Genomic DNA, 21,603 nt, shown 5'->3' on the forward strand with positions numbered 1-21,603 from the left:
AAACAACAAAAGGCCTCTATAAAACAAACAGAGCAAGACATCAACAGGTTTTTACAAATCATATTGAAGTAACAACTTGCGAAACTCGGCTCAGCAGCAGTAGCTGGTTGAGGACTTTGAAATCACCTCTTTAATTCATCCCATAAAATTACATTTTCTACTGGCCACTGTCGCTACTTCATGCTCCTGGGTCTCTTTGACAAATGCATAAGTTGTCTTAGGGCTGATGTTTAAACTGGACATTGTGTAAACAGGATGTTGAGCAAACCAGATATGGAGCCGTGCAAGGACAAGTCTGATAAGGTAGTTACACTGAAGCAGGAACACAGCTATAAAAAGGGCCCTTAACGCACTATACTGCAGTTTGAGAGCCAAAGAGCAACGTACCCCACAATCACATCATGGATCCCGTTGCAGCACCCCCACTTCAGCTGTAACCATCGCAATACTGCCGAATCTAGCAAATTTACATCTAGCAATAAACGTGAAGCCTAGGAGCGCTTTCTGGAAACCCAAGCACCCAGGGAAGTCAGGGCTCAGTCTAATAGCAGCGGTAGTAAATGAGAGTCCCTGGCCCCGAGCTATATCTCCAGGCGGAGAACGTGTCCTGCTGGAATATGAAGCTGTTACACGGAAGCAGCCCTTACTCTGAGCTGGATACCTCATCCTGGCGATCTGAGGTCAAGGGCTCCGGAGTTCCTGAGCTGGGGCGCAGGGAGGTGCAGGAGGTGTGAGACGGAAGTAAAGATTTTGGTCTCTGCTTTTGGGTTGTGCGTCCACGCACCCAGCATGACCCCTCCTGGGGTACAAGCAGAGCTACCTTCCGACCCCTCCAGGCAGCTCAAACTAGTGATGCCCCAACACACCCGGTCTCTGTAAAGCTCTCTCACGTTACAGCCCTGAGAACAAGGCTTCATTCTGGGAACACCATTTCACTAAATTCCTTTCTTTTTTTAATTGGTGTATTTTGCACAGGGAAATGTTTTACTTTTATGTATCTTACGCTGTTTTCTGTAGCATCCTGTTTTTTAACGAGAGCCCCTTCCAGCTTTTGAAAGAGCAGCGTCTATTAATCAAACAGCCGCAATGGGAGAGGGCAGCATTAACATCGGACCTGGAAGTTATTTGTGATATAAAATTTGTTTCAACCACCACGTGAGGATCATTCTCACTTTTGGGCGTGTGTTGACTTTTCACACGGACGACGTGCTAGCAGCACAGCTTGGTCTCCATCTCCACCCATTCTCAGGCGCTTTACTTACCAGCTGGTTGTCACAGGGTGGCAAGCATTTGTGTGGACGTTTCCTCCTGTGGGTGTTGGTGTAACGCTTTTGGATACTGGCTGTGTTTCTTTAACTGCGCTTTCTTTACCCAGCTCACTTCCTCCTCTAACATGGAAGAGATGCATTTGTGAGACAGCAGTGAAACGCTAAATATCAGCTTAATGCCGCACTGAACGTCAAGGGAAAGTGTTTCCTGCCTTGTTGCGTTTGTTTCCTGTTCTTTATGTATTTGCTTTTTAAGAATGAAAACAAGTAATTCTTAAGCACTGGGCTTAAGTTGGGCACAGGTGCTGCAGGCAGCGCAGGCCCTCCTTTATTACTTCCACGTGGGAAAAACCGTTTTGGATCCTGTTCTCACATTGCCTATAATCCTTTTTTATGGCATTTTTAATAGCAGCTACCTGCCAGCCATCGGAGATTAGAAGCTTTTGTAACAGAGAAAGGGACCGTGCCAATGCCAGAGTTAATCCTCCAGCTCTGCATACCAAGGAAACGCCATCTCCGAGTTCAGCAAGCGATAGGCACAACTGCTGTACAGGAACAGAGGGAGAAGTGAACCTTTACACCCATAAAACCCAGTATGCATTAACCAGGTTACAACGTTGGAAGGAGGAAAAAAACCTATAGTTAGTCACTTACATGATAGAGCAGAGCTCGTGATGGAAATAGTACATGTTAGCTTTGAGACAAAACAGAACAGTCTAACTACCCCGGGAGTACCGAGGGAGCTGGCAGCAAAGCAGCGGCGGCAGCGGGGACCAACAGGACCCAGAGGAGCTGAAGGGAAAACACACAGGTGGCAAAGCATCTCCCTGCAAAGCTGACAAAACATTTAAGGATTGTAGGGTAAACCGGGTAGGAAAAGACTACAGAAGTGATCTACTGCATCCAGGATTCCCGCTGAAAGGAGGGTCGGCTACAAGGCCGGATTGGGTTACTCACGCCTCTGCACTCCTGCATGCAGGCAAATACCCTGGGAAAGCGACCTCATCCTCAGCCCTGGACTTCTCGAACAGCCCAAAGCTCCTGAGGGCAGTCAGATGGAAAGGTTCGGACAGCTGTCATCCTCCACCTCTACTCTGCCCTGCTGAGGCCACATCTGGAGTATTGTGTCCAGTTCTGGGCTCCCCAGTTCAAGGAGGACAGGGAACTGCTGCAGAGGGTCCAGCAAAGGGCTACAAAGATGATTAGGGGAATGGAACATCTCTCATATGAAGAAAGGCTGAGGGACTTGGGTCTTTTTAGTCTCAAGAAAAGAAGACTGAGGGGGGATCTTATCAATACTTATAAATACTTAAAAGGAGGGTGCCAGGGGGATGGGAACAGTCTTTTTTCAATGATGCCCAGTGATAGGACAAGAGGTAACAGGCACAGACTTGAACATAGGAGGTTCCATCTTAACACGAGGAGGAACTTCTTTACTTTGAGGGTGGCAGAGCACTGGCACAGGCTGCCCAGAGAGGTTGTGGAGTCTTCCACTCTGGAGACATTCAAAACCCACCTGGACGCCATACTGTGCAACCTGCTGTAGGTGACCCTGCTCTGGCAGGGGGGTTGGACTGGATGATCTCCAGAGATCCTTTCCAACCCTGACCATTCTGTGATCCTGTGTTAAATAGAGAACATGCTGCCCAGCAGTGGGAAGTACAAAGCATTGCAGCTGTACGCGGAAACCCCCTTGTGAAGGTGTTCCCTTGGTGAGATGCTCCAGCTGAAACAGATGTCAGAGTTCAGTGATCCAGGCAGTAGCATAATACAAAAGTGTAAAATCAAAAGGGTTTTTCCTCTCTTCAGCCATCTTAGAATCTCTCTACTACCACGGATTGATATATTCACGTGGGACATCCCATTCCTCATACCAGTGTTTTCCTTCCTTATGCTCATCTTAGAGATACCACTTCTACAATACACAATTATATTTTTAGAAGTCAAAATACTAGCTGATCCAGCTGAATGTGGGTAATTAACCTTTGTTTAATTGCAAAAGCCATTGGACCGGCTAACATTTTTGGTTTATTTATATGCTGCAATTGCTTTCTCACTCTCTCCTAGGCCCAGACATCTAGCTCACAATCATATTTGGCTAATAGGACACAGCAAATACATCCTTTTTCCAACCATGCTTTCATTTTTTTCATGCTGTTAAACATTTGTAACAGTTTCCTCATTTTACAGTGATGTAAAATCCCTAGATGCTACATGTAAGAGTAACTCACACTCCCTCCACTTCTTTGAGGCTCACGAGGACCGAGCGTTCAGGGTGGCAGCTTGCCACCAGTACATATGGAACTTTTAAAAAGCTGTGCTGAAAATATACATGAAATCCACAACTCGAACTCCCCCCAAAAAACCATTCAGCAATACTAAAACTCTTTGCAAAGACCAGATCCAAACAGAGAGCCCCCCCCCATCTGTAAGGTACTGGTGTTCAGTCGGTATTGCTGAAAGCTCCTTGAATGAGAAGTGCTGGCCAAAGCATGGACTGGCATAACTGCATTTATCATAGAATTATAGAATGGTTTAGGTTGGAAGGGACCTTAAAGATCATCTAGTTCCAACCCCCCTGCCATGGGCAGGGACACCTCCCACTAGACCAGGTTGCTCAAAGCGCCATCCAGCCTGGCCTTGAACACCTCCAGGGATGGGGCATTCACAGCTTCTCCGGACAACCTGTTCCAGTGTCTCACCACCCTCAAAGTCAAAAATTTCTTCCCGATATCTATTCTAAATCTACCCCCTTCCAGTTTCAAGCCATTCCCCCTCGTCCTATCACTCCATGCCCTTGTAAATCCCCATTTGCAGTGGGATTTTTCTGCAATTACAATAGGATTATACAGAATAATAAAGGGTCTGTGAATCTAACTCATTCTCCTGGCGAAAGTATTAGTGGTTGTACAGTGACTACTAAGACCCAAATGCTACTTTTGTAATTATGGTTTTGAAGCAAGAAGACACAGCTGATGCATGAGACTTCTCCCACTGGGATTGGTGTGAATTTGGGAACATTCAGAGCTACGCTTGATAAGACAACTTCTGCATTTAGAGATCACGAAGCTTACCTAAAAGGAAAACACAGCCAATGCCTTTTGAGAAATATTTACTTGAATGAGTCTGAACAAAATGCATGAAATGCAGCGTTGGAAGGTGACACAGGTAAAGCTCATAAAGCCCAAGCTAGCTGACAGGGAAATACTTTAAAAGCAGGATGCTGTTGATTAGACTGACAAATGATGTTCTAATCTGGGTAAACAGACACCGCCTAGTCTCTGCTAAAAATCAGGGTAACACTGGCACACAGGAACAAAGACTTCATTGTTCACATGGCAGCGCTGCCGGCTCCTGAACAGGAGAGTTTGCTTTTCTAAACAGTGTTTGAAAATTGGTTTTAGACACGCTTGCCCGACCTGTCCTTGAAACACTTATCGTATTTCAGCTACGATTTCAACAGAATCTACAGCAGAATGGTAAACGTCTGAACTAGTGGCACTGGTGAAGCACTCATCTGTGCTGGGGAAAATTTCAGACCCTCAGGCATGATTTTCGTATGATTTATGATTAATTCCTGTAGAGTGCTCACCTGGGCTACAACTCTAGGAAGGGTATGGGCTCCAGTTTACAGCCGCATCCTCCACTTGAGAGAATAACCAGAGAACGGACATTTGACAATGTTGTCCTACTCCCAAATTCAGTAGAACTAGGAGATCGAAGACAATATTCATTAAAAAAAAAATAAATTACAGAGACATATCCATTTGTTTTTATTTCTACCAAGTACTCAGGATTTGGCCCTAATTTTAAATGTTATCTTCTGCATCAGCAGACAGCACTTAGCAGCACAACACTCATGTGATTACGTGGGACCGTGAAAGGCAAAAAAAAAAAAAAAAATCATCATCCAAGGTTTTAAAAATGCAGGGTACTAATGCAGATTAATTTAACTCTTTTTGGTGGGTTCTTAGACAGAGGAGGAAGAGTCAAAACCTTGACTACCTGCAACCATGCAGGATCCAGAGCCGCTGGGGAACGCTGAAAACGCAGGGTAGAACCGGGAAGCAGCAGCAGCAGCAGGAGGAGGAGGAGGCTGATCCAGTTTTTCAGGTGCCTGAAGCTACTGACAAAGCTCGTTTCCTTGCAGTGGGTGAGGATCTTATCCTAGGAAGGGAAAGAAATCAGAAGAGGGCAAGGAGTTCCTGGAAGCCATGTCAGAAATCCAAAGCAGCAGACCAGCCTTTTTGACTTCAAGATGCCAAAGTGATGGGTTCACGTGTGCCGTAGGTTTTTTTTTTTCCAGCTGAAGAATCACGCTGCAAACTTATGCACCTACTCATGTAAAGTTTTAGAGTTCAAATGAAAGGAAATAAGCAAGCTGCTCATGCTAACTTGTTATTTAACAAACATCCCTGCGAAACTCCCATCTCTACTCAGTTCTAAATTTGAAACTCTGTTGCCACTCAGCTTTGCAAAAGACTGTTCATCTTTTTGTGCAAAAGTGAAAAATAAGATAGTGACTGTAGCAACACTTAGCGGACAGTTGGAAACTTTGTGTTCCTTTTAGAAGAACATTGCTATAAAGAATTCCCTCTTCTCCAGGGAAAACATTTTTCATACTTTTTTAGCACAACTGGCTGCTGGAGTTGAGAGCCAGTCCACCCATCCATCCTACCAAACAGAGGAGTATTTTAAGCATCAAATGATAAAACATGGTTCCAACTGTCAATTTGGTAGTGACTCCTTTAGGCTGACTTTAAAACACGCTGTAAGTTAGTAACTTTACTGAAGGCAGCTTAGCGTTTCACAGACAGACATGGAGGGAGCTGATGCCGTTTGGGAGTGTGAAAATGACAGCGATCCATCTGGTATCACATACTCCTCAAAAAGCACTTTGCAAGGCAGGAGGTAAAACTATCACAGGAAAAGGAAAGGAAAGCAGAAGGGGGGAGAAGAAGTGGGAATCTCTTTAAAAGACAAATCACACCTTCAAAGAAGGTGACATTGTGAATATGCAAAAGAGTTGACACTTTCTCATCTCCTGGGGCTGTCTAACACATCAGAGAAGCCCCAAGTATGAACTTCACGTGCTGGGGGATGAAGTCTTGGTCAGTACCAGTGCAGACTCCAGCACCCGAGGCTTCAGCCTCCGTAAATAAAACAAAGTGTACAGAAAGGCATTCTTGGGGGAGGAAGAAAAGTAGGGACAGCACTTCATGGCTTGTAGTTTCACCACAAAAGGGGAATGTGACACACAGTGGAACAGGTGCTGAAGGAGTCAGGAAAGAAGAGTTAAAATGAAAACGTGTGGGTCACTGCTCAAAACCACATCAGATCCGAATTCCAGTGTTAACAAGTGCGCACTTAGAAGTAATCTCCCTGCCACATTTTATTGTCTACCCAGTGCTGAGGGCATCTCTACAATTTAATTTTATCAGCACTTTAAGCAGCCTCGCAGGAATATATATTGGAAAGCTGGAAAAATGCAGAGCTCAGGCTACATTTCTAAATTAAGTAACTACTTTTCCTTTATAAATGCCAAATACCACCCTAACATCTAGAAGAGAGATCCCATGATCCAGCTGTTTTCCTATGTCTGTCTTAAATTACTTTACATGTGGAACAATGAAAATGTTCACTTTGGGGCTCTGATTTTCTCACTTATTCCTCGTAGAGTTGTCAGAATTAAGTGCTTTTCGAGGAGTACATGATACCAGACAGAGCACTGTTGTTTTCACACTCCCAAGTGGCAGTCACCACCAAGTTTCTGGAACGCATAGAAGGGCGTCATTAAGGTGAAACACTGTCAAAAAGAAGGAGAGACGGCTAAATGTTTTGCCATGAGAGCTGGAATCAGCAATACACAGGCTTATCTTCCTCACAGCTTAGAACAACTTTAACTGTCCCTGGGTTTATTTACTTAAATTTCTTCTTAGTTCACACCAGTCCACAGAGAACTGTAGAAAAATTCCCTTGAGCAATGAAGTTTTCTGTAAGTAAGCAGGTTGTGAGAGCTTACCCTTATTTTATGGTATTTCACTTGTGTCTACAAACAACTTCTGGTAATCAAATACGCAGAGTCTGTTACATATATAAAAAAAAAAAAAAAAAAAAAGGCAAGCAAAGCAAACCCACACTTACGAAGCAGTTTTTCTCCAGAGTAGTAGCTGCAGTTTTTGTTCTGCTCCAGTACTTGCATCGCCCTGCAATTTGCTGGATCTAGTTTGATCCTGACAGTTGAAAGTTACAGTAGCATCACATAAAAGTATAACCCATGCCTGAAACTTCAGAGAGGAGCTTCTATTGCCTGTTCAATTGGCTGTTGTTCCTTAGATAAAATATTCTCGCTTTTCAGCACAGTCAAATTGGTTATCACACACTTCCTGCACTCTGAAATGAAATAGTTAATTAATCCAGGTTAATAGTCCTAGCAGGGTCTATTACAGCACTTCAGGTAACAAAACACGGGTGTACCCTGCTTGTGTCTACCGTCTCCAACAACCAACACTTTGTACGTAGAGATACCTCCCACCTGCGTAAGTGGAATATTCTTTGCTGCTGAGTATTATTCTGCATGAATAGCAATGCTGGGTCAGAAAGCACATTTAAGTCTTAACAGGGTTTTTTTTGCAGAAGTAAGAGGTTCACTGAAAGAATAAGTCCTTTTTTAAAAAAAAAATGTAGTTAATTTTGAACAGTTTGCTTTGTCTTTGAAGTATCGGCTATAGCCAGTTCACTCAGGATTCTGTAACAAGGTGGAGACACTGAAAAATCAGGACAATGCAGAAACAGCAGCCTGCTTATGTGAATCTAGTACCAGCACTTATGATTAATTTTACACTTTAAAAAATACCATTTTTGTGTAGCTTGCTATTTGTTAATAGCATAAATATAATAACAGAAAACACAACAAGCGTGAGAAGCTTTTTGATATTCCTGCACCCACCCAAGAAAAAAGTAAGAATGTTTTTATTACCTTAAATTGTGCTGCTATGTTACTCTACTAGCATACAGGAGGGGTAAATGAAGACAGACATGAACTGTGTATGAGATAACTTATTTATTCAGTTCTCAACTTAATTTTGATGCTAAAAATTGGTCAAAGGCACTTTAAAGAAGGTATTTAAGAAAAAAATCCTTATGGTGATCATTCCAGACAAGTCACCAACTTACATCTGCCATTAGGGACACACGACTACCTATAATTGCAAAGTGAAACATTCACAGGTTTTAAGTGGAGCACACTGTCCAGCAGCAATATTCAATTCTTTTAGACCATTAATAACATTTGTGGAATATTTTAAATACAATATGGTAAACCAAAGCAAATTACACCTTTGGAGTTCCACAGAAGTTTCTCTTGACAGAAAAAGGACAAAATTGCCTTTCCAAGTGGTCTTGTATTGAGGGATCTATTTTCACCTGTGCGTGCACTATCAACATCAGTAGCAGGTACATGAGAGAAATAACCCGCACTTTTCTGTCGTACAAAGATAAAACACCCTGCTCAGATACCAAACTGTTTATAAAAGGTCTATCAGCTACTCACTAAAATTTATACTTCTGGAAGTGTAACAGATCAAATGGCAACATGTGAAGAAAAAGTGATTTTTAATATATAACCCCACCAAAGCAAAACAAAGAAAGTGTCCTTAAAGGCAAAAGGTATTGGGAAAAGAGCTTCCACAAAATGAGAGATGGTGCTAACATCAACAGCGTTTAACCTGTTCAAGAAGACCAATACAGACTGCAAAAATTAATTGGGAATGAAAGAAGATTAAAATTGGTCCTTTCAAAGATTAATACTATCCTCTGATTAGGAACAGTGAAAGGTAACTTCTTGGCATTCTCATTCTTTCTGAACTAAAAAACACTTAACACAAGGTTCAAATGTTACTCTGTTACACTGAGTGACATTCCCACATCCACGTGCAAACAACTGCTGCCTAGTACTTTCAAGAAAACTAGTTCAAAATTTGTAACTGGGCCATTTAAATCACTGCAGTGCCAATGGAATCTTTTAGGTCTTATAAAATTAAGAAACCTCTTTTAGAAACAAAAACCAAAACCACAGAGCAATAATTGGTATAGCCTAAGAGAGCCTATGTTGCTGTGCTTCAGAAAAGTCTATCCACCTGAAATACAGTAGCCTCCTTGGGCTGCGGAAATACTCAAACTCAATAAATACTTTCTCAAAGCACAAAGACCTGAGAGTGAAAAAACAAACTACTAAAAGTAGTGTAATATTGTACATGAAAATTATACTAACTGTTCACATTCCAATCTTGTCTACTGAAGCTCTTGAAGGGAGTGAGATACAAACCAATTACTTCAGAGGTATCAGATCATTGTCAGGGCAATACAATTCAACAGAGAACAACAGTCCTCTGTTACAATCACAGAACATAAAAAAAGATACTTTTCTAGTTCATCTGGAAGGAAAAAATAAAAATAAATCTTTGCAGTGCTGTTAGAAAGGCAAAAGAAATGGATTCAGAGGCCTAAGAACAAGGACACTTTAAAACAAAGCACGAATGGATGTCTGAAGAAAAGGCTACTCTTACTTCTCCAGATAGGCCACCTATTTATCACACCTCAGCCTTATTCCCCTCAAGAAATGGAACTTGTTCCTTTACTTCTCCATTCCCTCTGAGGTGCTGCATGTTTTGTTGAAAGGGACATTCCTGTCCCACTCTGCTAAACCGACAAGCCACAGCTGGGAAGCAGACAAGAATGAGAACTGCTGCTGAGAAAAGCCTTCACCATGAGCTCAGCAGCGGCTGGTTTGACTTGCCACCTCAGCAACCAACCTGTGCGGAGCTCAAACATCTCACTACCTGCTTCCTATTGCCCACCTGAGACTTATGCATGATGAAACTGAAAACCCGAAGACAGGAGAGTAAGGAACACGAAGAGCAAATCATGTTCCTTCACATGGCAGCACAGGGCAAAGACAGGACACAAATCCGCAGAAAATATGCAAGATCAGTTCTGCTTCTTTTGGTAGAAATCTTTAAATCCCCATGGACGAACTGAGGAAGAAAGCAGTAATAAAGGAACAATACAATAGTTCAGTAGATCTTCTACATGGGCTGAATTTACATAGAGATTAGGCTGGGATCTTGATTTCATTTTATAACTTCCTTAAGTATTCCAGAAAATTTTAATTGCATGTTTGAACAATGCCACTGAAGTTATCAATACCATATGGATTTCTCAATGTTATTGGGTTTTGTTGCATGTGGGATAAACATTTAGCTCACAGAAGGAAGCACCTCTCAGCACGGTACCATCCATTCTCCTCTGGACAAGCATACCTCTGACTAGAGCAAACTGGAGACTGTTTCCTTTGTTAAACAAATACAGTTATAATTTTCTACTTAAGTCAATTAACATAAAATAAAGCTTGTGTCCCTTTCAATACTTCAGAGGCAGTCTTACTCATAAAAGACCAACAGATTTAACCCTGCAGGAACTATTTGTTTAACTAATACTTCATACATGAACCCAGCCTATATTTAGGCAGAGAGGATGTATGTAGTATTTCAACTCCATGAAATTGCCATCATGCTGCAGAGCAATGGTCAGGAAGTAAGTCATGACTCTTTACTGTTAGACAACAGACAGAAACCCAATCTATACAAGAACTATCTTTGGAAAAAAATTCCAGTACTTTATGGTAACATCCTCTTCCAGGAACATCCTGAAGGACAGCAGTAGTAAATAAGGCTGCCTGCTACCAGTATGTGCCCTTTCCAAAACAATGACTGGAGGTAATTAGGTTATGTCCAAAATCATCAATATGATGAAGGTGAAAAGTGATAAAAAGATGACAAAACTTTTGTTCAAGTGTGGAATAAAGACACACTACAAGTCAAGCTTAACTCCATCCCCCCCACACCGCTATTCACTCAATTTGAAAGAGAAAACCAGAAAGTTTTACATTAACTATATGAAACACGCAGCTTGGCCTCTGAAAATTTTTCAGTAAAACACCTATTTTGTCCCACACTGAGAAAGTGTTTTCAGTTAAGAGGCAGAAATACTCAAAGTAGTGGAGAAATTAATGCACTTCGAAAGATTCCTGCATTCAGGTTGGCCTACTTGAATAACTATATACTTCAGCTTCAAAAAGAGTGAAATAAAGATCATTTAACACTTCATTCTGAAAAAGGTAACAAGAAGCAGATACAGAAGAAATTCTATGGAGAAAAAAAAATGTTCAGACAAGTGAAATTAAGTACTTTAGCCAAATAAACTAGATGTGTTGGGAAGCAGTCAAATTGGCTTTGCTGCAGTTTTAAAATAAGATTTGTTTGTATCTGTAAAATTTTAATGAATAAAGTAACTCCACAATTTCAAAGTATAGTGATGTGAAAATTAAATGGAAACAAGCTAATGATAATACTGGCTGAAACCAGGTTATTATAATGCCATTGTAACTTTGCTAACATACTATTCTTTCTGGTTTACATGGAAGGTGTCATGGAAGAGAGACTTCCATTTCAAAAAGCATCTACCTTACCCTTATGCTGAGAAATTCTGAGATGAATTTTTATATCCTTTCAACCAATAGGGTAAGTTAATACCAAAAAAAAAAAAAAAGAAAAAAAAGCCACAGGCAAATATACTAGCAGCTTGCATGACCTCAGCAATTTAAACAATAGAAACTCTTTCTGGTTTCTCCCCAAAACGGTAATGATCCAACTTCATATTGTTTTGTACAACAGAGACTTAAAATTTTTTAAAATAATTCATAGCAGTGAATTCCATTTCTGAAACAATTCAGACTAATCTTTTGGGTGGATCTCTGTCTATTCATAACCACCAGTCTGTCGTTAAGGCAAAGCAGACTTGAGACTATTTTCATGCTTCTCCTTTCCTTACAGGGCAAGGTACAAAGAGTACTTCAAGATATCGAGAATACTAGAGAAAGCGATCATGAAGTATTTTGACTGTGCAGCACCCCATTTCTAATCTTAGAACTGACCAACAGAACATCTGGAAGGAAATAGAGGAGAACAGAAAAAGGAACAGAAATACTGTATGATTATCTTTGAACCCGTCCACTCTGTTTTTTATACAAATTCTTCCAGACATTAGTGTACCAGAACAACCCCCTATTTCACAGCTTTAGGGCCCCAAATCTTCATGAGCAGGGCTGCAAGGTCACACCACCCCAAACAGTCAGAGCCACCACTGGACTCTGTTGTACACAGACAGTGACAGACTGCCAACATGATTTTTGAAATAAGAATCTCCATGAGTAATTTTAGTCCACAAGCTTCATGCAGGAGTTTGAGAAGACTCTTATTCATTGTACTGGCTTCTTTTAGTTTTCTTCAAAGTCCAATTAATTCTCAGAAATTTTTTGCTTTAGCTTTTGATTACCCTCCAGTGCTTCACTTTTGCTCTGCTCTTCTGGATTCTTTGCTGAATCAGGATTGTACCGATACAAATACCCATATGGACGGAGATGATAAATCAAATATTCCAAATGATACATAGTCACAGAATCAACGTAGTGGAATGAAACTGCTAGATCAGAGCAGCATCCGGGACCCTAAAATACAAAACAAGTCAAAATAATCAGCAAGAATTGCAAAGCATGCCCTGGATTAAAGATCCAGGAAGAATTCAAACACATACTTGACTTCATGGTAAGAAATACACTATCATCAGTCATTTATATATTTCAAAACTTAATGTTGGCAAGCAAAATGTATGAGACATCTGCCAAAGCATCCTTCCAAAATAAAGTTGGACGAAGTCCTTGGCTTCTGCAATCAAGCCAGTGAAAAAACTAGCTGCCCTCAGAGTTTTTTTTTGCTTTTCCACCAAGAAACAGCAAGCAGGTCTAAATGCATTACATTTATCTATGAAACAACACATGCTTGTTATTCATGACAGCATCCATCCAGAGTACATAAGCCAAATGCCTGTGTGTGCACGTACCTCTGTGTGTGTGTTCACACATTATACAACTTGGCAAAATTGGCAGTATTTAACTTCCTACATACAATAAGTTGTAACAAATCATTTTGGAACTTTTTTTTTGTTTTAAGTTTAATAATTTTATTGACATTATTAAGCATTTTTAAGAGCTAAAAGAGCATTGTTAACACATTTGTTACAACTTGTTTTTCCTAGCTCAAATGAAGCTATCAGAGCCCTTTTACGGAAGATAGTTTTGGGGGCAGTTTCATCAGATTTGATTGCAGAGCTGCTAATATTTCATCTCTAATTGGAAACTAAGATTCAACATTTAAAGACACTGAAGAGAATAACTGTTCTTCTTTCAATATTTACAAAGTTTGACCAATATAGCTTAGTTTCAATACCAGACGCAGTTGTCTCTATCTAAACACAAATATAAGTGTTTACATATTTAGTGTGTTACATAATTATCAGTGTGTTATAAAATTTAGTGTGGTGAGCAGGACTAGGGAAGTGATCATCCCCCTGTACTCGGCACTGGTGAGGCCCCATCTCGAGTACTGTGTTCAGTTTTGGGCGCCTCTCTACAAGGACATTGAGGTGTTGGAGCGTGTCCAGAGAAGGGCTACAAAGCTGGTGAGGGGTCTGAAGGACAAGCCTTATGAGGAACGACTGAGGGAACTGGGGTTGTTTTGCCTGGAGAAGAGAAGGATGAAGAGAGACCTTATCACCCTCTACAACTACCTGAAAGGAGGCTGTAGAGAGGTGGGGGCTGACCTCTTCTCCCTGGTGCAAAGTGGTAGGACGAGAGGAAATGGATTCAAATTATGTCAGCTGAGGTTTAGATTGGCTATTATGAAACATTTTTTCACTAAAAGGGTTATTAAACATTGGAATAGGCTGCCCAGGGAGGTGGTGGATTCACCATCCCTGGAGGCATTTAAAAAAAGGGTAGATGTGGTGCTTAGGGACATGGGTTAGAGGTGGTTTTGTCAGGGTAGGCTGATGGTTGGACTTGATGATCTTAAAGGTCCCTTCCAACCTTAGCGATTCTATGATAGGATGTGATCAAATATGTGATTTCCATTATGGATGCCCACCACCACTGCATCAGTTAGGGACACAACTGTCCATAGCTCATCTACCTGTGAACTGCAACCATATCTAAAGCTGCTGCATCCTGATGCTAACTAAATACAGCTGTTTTAAGCTACAGAAATGCTCTACCCACTGAATACATGTATAAAATGTTTTACGATGAAAAGAGTCTACCGAAGAACTAAACTTCCACCCCCAGCTTTACTGTGTAAAAAAATCCCACATACTATCCTTGATTTTGTGATATCAGCCACTTATGCTGATATCAAAGCTTGCTTGATACTTTTAAAAGTGAGATTATAATCCTAAAAAAGAAGCCACATCACAGATCATATGATCGTTGAAGTACACAATGCAGAACACCTTCAGATTGTTTCAATTTCAAGGAGCATCCTGCTCCCTCCCCCCTCTTTTTTTTTCTCCCCCCCCAATCTGAAGTTCTTGCAGTAAGAATGCTTCAGCTTGTAAATGCTATTTTTGTTGCTACAACAAAATATTTTTTAAAAAAATTAGCTTTGCCAACTCTCATGCTTGCCTCCACTTCTACAGAAGGTAGACAAGAGTCCAATACAACTACAAAAGAAATTCTAATCATATTTCTTTGTTTGGGTCATGCTTTTATTTCACTTCTAGGCAACGTTCATTCTTCTATAATCTTTTCAACAGAGTATATTTACATGTACATTTTAATAACCTACAATAAAAAAATGAGGGCAGGGCACCTACCAGCTTTCAAGCCAGGTCACACTGCACAGTTATCAGTGATAAGAGAAGTATATTGCAGCACATCTCCATTTGAAGGGAAAAAGACTACCATGCAGTACAGTCACACATACGATTACCCAGCAGCCCCTCCAGTAACTTGGGAATCTCTTAGCCAACGTTAACCAACTACAAAATCACGAGCAAGTCTCAAAATCACTTCAGTTTCTACAGGTTTTATGTATAGTCTGCTGTTGGGTAGAAGATAAAGGTGTATCAGTCCCACCTTCCCTTTCAGCAGGCTTTAATGTAACTAAGCCAAACTGTCTGAGCCCACTCCGTACAGTCAGCACATACAGTCAGCACAGCTTGGAATGAACAACACTGGTCTCGCTTCTCACTGCACACTGGGAGTTGGGTGGCTGGAGGAGAAGCTAGGGGCACTGTGTGCGAGATATCAGGGAACAAAACAGAACAATAAGTTTGCAAGGAAGGCAGTAGTGGTGACAATAGATAAATGCGTCACAAAGGTTTCATCATTTTTTGCTGTCCACAGAACATAGCAAATCAGCAATAATAATTGAAAATTCTCTTCAGCAGTGTTAAGTTCTTAGCATCAACTTCTAGTTGATGACTAGTGTATTTAATACATCTACACACAGCTGTATCACAGGATCACAACAAAACCTTCTTTTCTAAAATATATTGAGCTGTTATGAAACTACTAATTCCCACATCATACACATTCATACACATTGTAAGATGTACTTCATAAAATGCATAGGAGGTTCCTAAAGACTTACCTCTACAGCAGGATAATAATTGTAATTCCAGTACCAGAATGTTTTTGGTAGGTATCCTCTGATTAAGTGATGTTCTGGAACGAAGGGATGAAAGGTTTCTCTACCACTCGTATCCCTAGAATCTCCTGCTTCCACATTAATGATCTCCATGCATTTTCCTAGTGCTAGGTCTTCAATAGAGGAACTGTGAGAACATTTGTTCGTTTTAAATGCAGCAACAAATCTCTTCAGAGCTTCTTTGCTTAGAACATAGCCTGCTCCTCCACTCATGTAGCCCTGTTTCACGTAAGGCTTAAACCTTCTCCCAAAGTATATTGGTTGTTCAGGACTGTATTTTGAAAGAAGCCATCTCAAATTGTCCAATATAACATAGGTATCATCATCTGCTTTCATAAACCAATCAGCATCATCAAAATAATGGTCATGTACATATTGAAAAGCTTTAATAGTCTTCCAGTACAGTTGGTCCCTGCCTTCTTTGGTTTCTAGGCCCACAGTTGGGAAGTCTTTATTTTCCTCAGAGCTCATAAAAAGGATTTTATTACAACGTTGGGCCCAAGTGGCCTTAACATGCTTGGCTTTCTTTTCTAGATTTTGAGGTCCAGTCATGACCCAACACAGTATTTTCACCTTCTGATACAGTCCCTCTGCAATATTTTTATTCTCATCTAAAAAAAGAGAAAAGTTCCAAAAAAAATTAGACTTGATTGCAAAACAAACATAAGAGGAATCTCCCCCTAGACATTCTGTTTCTAGATCAGAAAAGACATGCAGAGAGAAAAGAGGCATTTGCTTCCAAATGTACCAGTTAATGAAATTAACGTTAGATTTAGGAAGAAAAAACCCAAGACTCCCAAAACCAAGAAACCAAAATTCTTAAAGCTACTTCAACTTCACAGGAAAAAGGACAGCATAAGAGCTGTATCAAAATAGTTATCTGTTCAGGGAAGTGTGGCTTTAGAAAATGTTGATTTGTAGGTAAAAACTCTTCAGAGGCAACCTCTTTATGGTGTTGGAGGACTAATGAAAATTAAAAAGCTGAATATTTTTGCCATTCACAATCAAAACAACCTAATGATTATAACACAGAAAGGTCAAAAAGCTAATACGCTGTTATATAGATATTCATGTTAACTAACAAAACCTAATAAATATTTCTAAAACAGCAACATATTTTTGAAGGAAAAAGCAAATGGTAAGACAGAAAGAAAGAATTTATCACCAAATCAAGTTAAATCTTCTTTGTAAAAAATCAGATTAAATGAGTTAGGATCCTATGAAACTAGTATTATTGTTATGTTAAAATGTTTTTATTTGCAAACAATCCAACAGAATAAATAGACACAGTTATCTGAGGTGTATGATATAATGTTTTCCAAGCTGCCAAAGCATTCATTTCCCCTCAAAGAAACATTTTCACTCGTTACATAGAGAGCATTTTTAACCCACGTAAAAGAAAATTCCATGGAGAATGAGATCTGCATAACTGGTCCTAAAATATTCCTGCTTACACTTTATGCAACAACAGATCAGATTTCTTTGTAATGTTCTGCAATTACATGTGAACACTCAAAAATTTGTCTTACAAAGTTTGCAGTTTAAATACATTCAAATAGCAAATTACTTATTAACATCTCCTTCAGCAAATGCATCATAGTGCAATTTTTCTTACCCAAACTGCCTCAACTTGGGCAGTATCTGTATTCAGGAGTTAGAATGAACTCATTTAATGAGATGCATCAAATGTAAAAGTATGCCTGAAATATTAGAAGGGCCTCCTTTCTTTGGAAAAATAAAAAAAATAAAATAAAAAAAAAGAGTGCAACAGAATTTCTTTTATTTTGACTGCCAACAGCAATCTATGTTTTAAACTGCTACATGATCAGCTTGGCAAACAATGCCCAGAGTGTCCCCCTCTCCCCTCACCCCATCCCAATTCCAAGTTTTACTAATTGTGTCAAAAAGTGAAATTTTTTTTAGCTTTACCTGAGAAGCTAGATCAAGTTAGAAGTGGTCCAAAATTAGCTTGTTGAAGCTAAAAAGCAATTCAGACACATCTACTGTGCTAGCAAATATATCTGCTTATCTGCTCACCACTGGATGTGAATACTTAATTTGAGAAGCTCCTACTCTAAACAAGTCTGGATACAGAAGCTGGACAAACATTGGGGCTCTGAATAAAAAAAATCACTACTGTAATAAAATTGTAAACAAAGAAAACTACCATTCAGTAGACTTCAGGAGAAAAGTTATTTAGATGTAACCTGAACACAGGGAAAGTGAAAGAAAAGGATTCATACAAATTCTTGGCAGTGAAGAAAGCATCATTTCGTAGTGCATGAAAAGGGAGCATATTATATAATTAGTCAGGTGTAACAAAATACCTTTATGCTGCCCAGAGTCTGCATTGAAATTCATTTGTCCTTGCAGCTGATTGTTATCCATATCTGCTGAGTGTTGACCATGTGGATCATTGTGAAGGATATGAGGCTGGATCTTAACCTGTTCTTCTAGTATGATGCTAAACAGAAGGTAGCATACAAAAAATCCTATTGCTGATCCAAAAGTGAAGGTTAGAAGGTTCATCAAAGACTTAGAAGAGGCCATCTCCTGAAGGTAATACACTGTCAAAAAGAAATGAAAAATACATTAAGCTTAAAACCACTTAACGCAGAAATCAAATCTAAAACTATAGCAAGAAATCAAGGACTAAATCTCTGGAAGTAGAGATCTCAGTTATAGCTCAGATTCAGCTCCCCTGGGCTTGCATGGAAGTTTAAGTACAATGGCAATGCAAATATTCATATAAAATTGTACAACCACTGATAAATTTAGTGCAAAAGGCCTATCATATATTCTTTAGCTTAAAGTATAACTGACAATCATAACTGACAATATTGAATGTACATTCAAAAAACATTAATTGTATTTATACAATATTTATACAAGAATGTATACATTTAAAGTGCAATATCTTAATCATAAAATTGTAATATATCTTCACTCTGTTCTCTTTATCCCAAGAAATCTATGCTTTAAAATGTAATACCTAAGTCTTTTACAGAGCTAAAAGATGTTGATCAAAGGCAATCTACAGATCAAGATACAATATGGTCATGAGATGTACTTAAACTCCAGGAGTAAGTATATTACAGGAATTCTTTAACAGATGTCAAACACAAGCAGATTTTGAAGAGATATAAAAGCAAATCTACTCTCAAAGTAGGGCAGCTTTCCTTCCACTTTTAAGAAGTACTGAGGATAGACTTTCCGAAGAAAGAGTAAGACAACATCTGAATTTTCATACAGAAACACTCAATTTTAAAAGGCATTTGGAAGAAGAAAATGCATTAGCCTCAAGGCCTCTTCTACACATCAAAAAACTTGTGTTTCAGTAATAAAATAACGCTTAACTTCAGCCACACCCTTGCTCCTCAAAAACTAAAGGACTTGGCTAAACATTTTTGTAAAATCAAACAAAACTAGTATTTACGCCTGCATAAAGTGAGCTTTATAAATCTGAAACAAGCGTGAATTTTTATATATTAAACACTTGCAAGCCAATTTCAGGCTGTTGAGGCTTGAGGCCTTTTCATTGTTGCAAAGGGTTGAGATATTTTCTAATAATTCATGACTAAACTACAAAAACATTGACTGTTAAATACATACTGGATTTAAGCCAGAGCCTTACAAACAAGTTGATGATGTTCCCTCCATCAGGATCATTCTTAAAGTCACTGGGCAGAACCCAATTTAGTTAGTTAGGGAGCCAAAAAAAAAAGAAAATTATGGAATGTACAGAGCATCAATGAAAACCATCGATCAGAAAGGAGCTGCAGCCATCAAAACAACTCATTTAGCCTGCACCCACTTCTCTCATTGGCTGTGCAGAGTCTATTGGAAAAACTGTCCCCAAGCAAGCGGCATGAATCATTTTGCAGCAACATGCACTCCAAATACTAGCTTTCTGTCTGTCTAAGCGCTCTCCTGAACAGAAAGCAGAGAGGAGAGAAAGCAGGTGTGCATATTGTTAGGCTGGCACTTTCAGAAATCATCAGATTTACTGCACACATGCAGATCTAGATCATTCGAGAGCAAAGCAGCTCTAACATGGGATATGCTTTTCTTTCCACACTGCTAGAAAAAGGAAAGAAAACTGGAAACGCAACTTGAAGCACAAAACAAAAATCAAGAAACTTAAGGATTATATCAATTTCACATAACTGTCGTTGATAAGGACCTGTAGTTCTTTAATATGAAAAAGCACATTATATAATTTTTTAACCATATGTTGTCTTCCCTCAATTCAGTACTACATCTTTGTGGAGACTTAACGATTGCCTTTAGATACCACATCTTAAGTATAAAATTGACTGTATTATCATTTGTGACGCAGGCCTTGGAAAAATGATTTGGTTTCCAGCTTTATTTCTATTGTCTTGTAAGCCACTAACTTGGGAAGAAAACATGAGGGCTTAGATGAGGTGCCTTCAAAAAAAAAATTATTAAGGAAAAGCCTATATGCACAAGCAGCCTATGACACTGAAAAGTACCCACTATACTAAAATTATTATTTTTTTGTTTTCACTTTCCCATCTATCACCACAAAGTCCCCTCAAAATTTGCAATATGCAAACGGAGAGGGCCAGAATAAAACAATGCCTTCCTTCAGCATATCAAAAGGGGAAAAAATAAAAATCCATGCATGCGCACAGTATAGCTACAGCACTTTCTAGAAGAAAAAGTCTCCATTGTTCCACTTTTCAATATTAGGTGTCTCTTTGCCATACAATTTCAGTTATCTGCTCCAACAGCTGTTAAAATTACACTTGGTTGGACAGAAAAAAAGAAAATCACTTGAAAATAATTGCGGCTTATTAAACTATGGAATCATGTTCAATTAGATTCTTTAGAAAAAAAAAAAACTTTAAGTGCATTGGAAATATTAAAGAGAAAAAAAGTGCATTCATCACATTTGGAAAGAAGTTGATTTGGCAGTATTCCACAGCAAAGAGGATTTCTGGGAGCAGGTAGGGACAGATGCTGAAGCTGTACTTCATATTTGATATGAAATGGCTCTAGTTACAGTTTTCAATCTAAAATAATCTGTTCATTGTTCTATCAATTTTATATCAACAGATTGGACCACTATATACGTGTGTGTATCCATGTTTATTAACTCCACCAGTAAACAGGACAGAAATCTTCATTTTTTACATTATATTGATATTTGACATAAGTAGAGCGTTTTAACTTGCCAGCAAAAATAAATGAATGCTATAGCATTAGACTAGAACAAGCAAATGTCAAAAAGGAAGGTCAGTTCTTATTACGATAAGCATCCCCACTCAGACTCTTTGTTGACATTTTTTTCTATACAGGGATTTATTCATGGGCAAGACACACAAAACATTTGTGTGTTCAAGGTCAAGTTGGATGGGGCTTTGAGCAACCTCACCTAATGAAAGATGTCCCTGCTCATGGCAGTGGGTTGGACTAGATCCTTTCTAAGGACCTAAAGGTCCTTTCCAACCCAAACCATTCTGTGATGCCATAATATATGACATACAGAGAGGGAAAAGGTAAGTGCAAAACCTACCAGCTCACTAAAAGATATCCATTTTTATTTCTATTTTTAATTCTCTTGAGCTAAAAAAATACACTATTTTAAAAAACACCTACAACAAAAGCCTAGGTTTAAATTTAAATTATGGTCCACTGCTCTATCATGGCTCCTTAAACAAATATATCTGTTTAGATATTCATGTAGATAGCCCTATTCACATCAACCA

General features: G+C 39.3%; 1 protein-coding gene across 1 annotated transcript; it reads right to left on the bottom strand.

Moving 5' to 3' along the window:
- Positions 1–12,624: 12,624 nt before the first annotated feature.
- C1GALT1 (core 1 synthase, glycoprotein-N-acetylgalactosamine 3-beta-galactosyltransferase 1) lies at positions 12,625–18,431 on the bottom strand. Its single transcript, XM_009895339.1, has 3 exons — positions 18,196–18,431; positions 15,812–16,479; positions 12,625–12,834 (listed from the first exon to the last, which is right to left on the bottom strand). The coding sequence occupies exons 1-3, from the start codon at positions 18,416–18,418 to the stop codon at positions 12,625–12,627; spliced, it is 1,101 nt and encodes a 366-aa protein (XP_009893641.1). The 5' UTR covers positions 18,419–18,431.
- Positions 18,432–21,603: the final 3,172 nt, after the last annotated feature.

The sequence above is a fragment of the Charadrius vociferus genome, unplaced genomic scaffold (genome assembly GCF_000708025.1).
Source record: "Charadrius vociferus isolate BGI_N301 unplaced genomic scaffold, ASM70802v2 scaffold31, whole genome shotgun sequence".
NCBI lineage: Eukaryota > Metazoa > Chordata > Aves > Charadriiformes > Charadriidae > Charadrius > Charadrius vociferus.

Bases quoted from the DNA above. Each gene is read 5' to 3' on its own strand.
- C1GALT1 (XM_009895339.1), bottom strand. From the start codon at position 18,418: ATGGCCTCTTCTAAGTCTTTGATGAACCTTCTAACCTTCACTTTTGGA. The intron at 16,480-18,195 runs GTATTTTGTTAC...CTCTTTTTTTAG, and splicing joins AGACTCTGGGCAGCATAAAG to ATGAGAATAAAAATATTGCA. The intron at 12,835-15,811 runs GTAAGTCTTTAG...TTTGTATTTTAG, and splicing joins ATTATTATCCTGCTGTAGAG to GGTCCCGGATGCTGCTCTGA.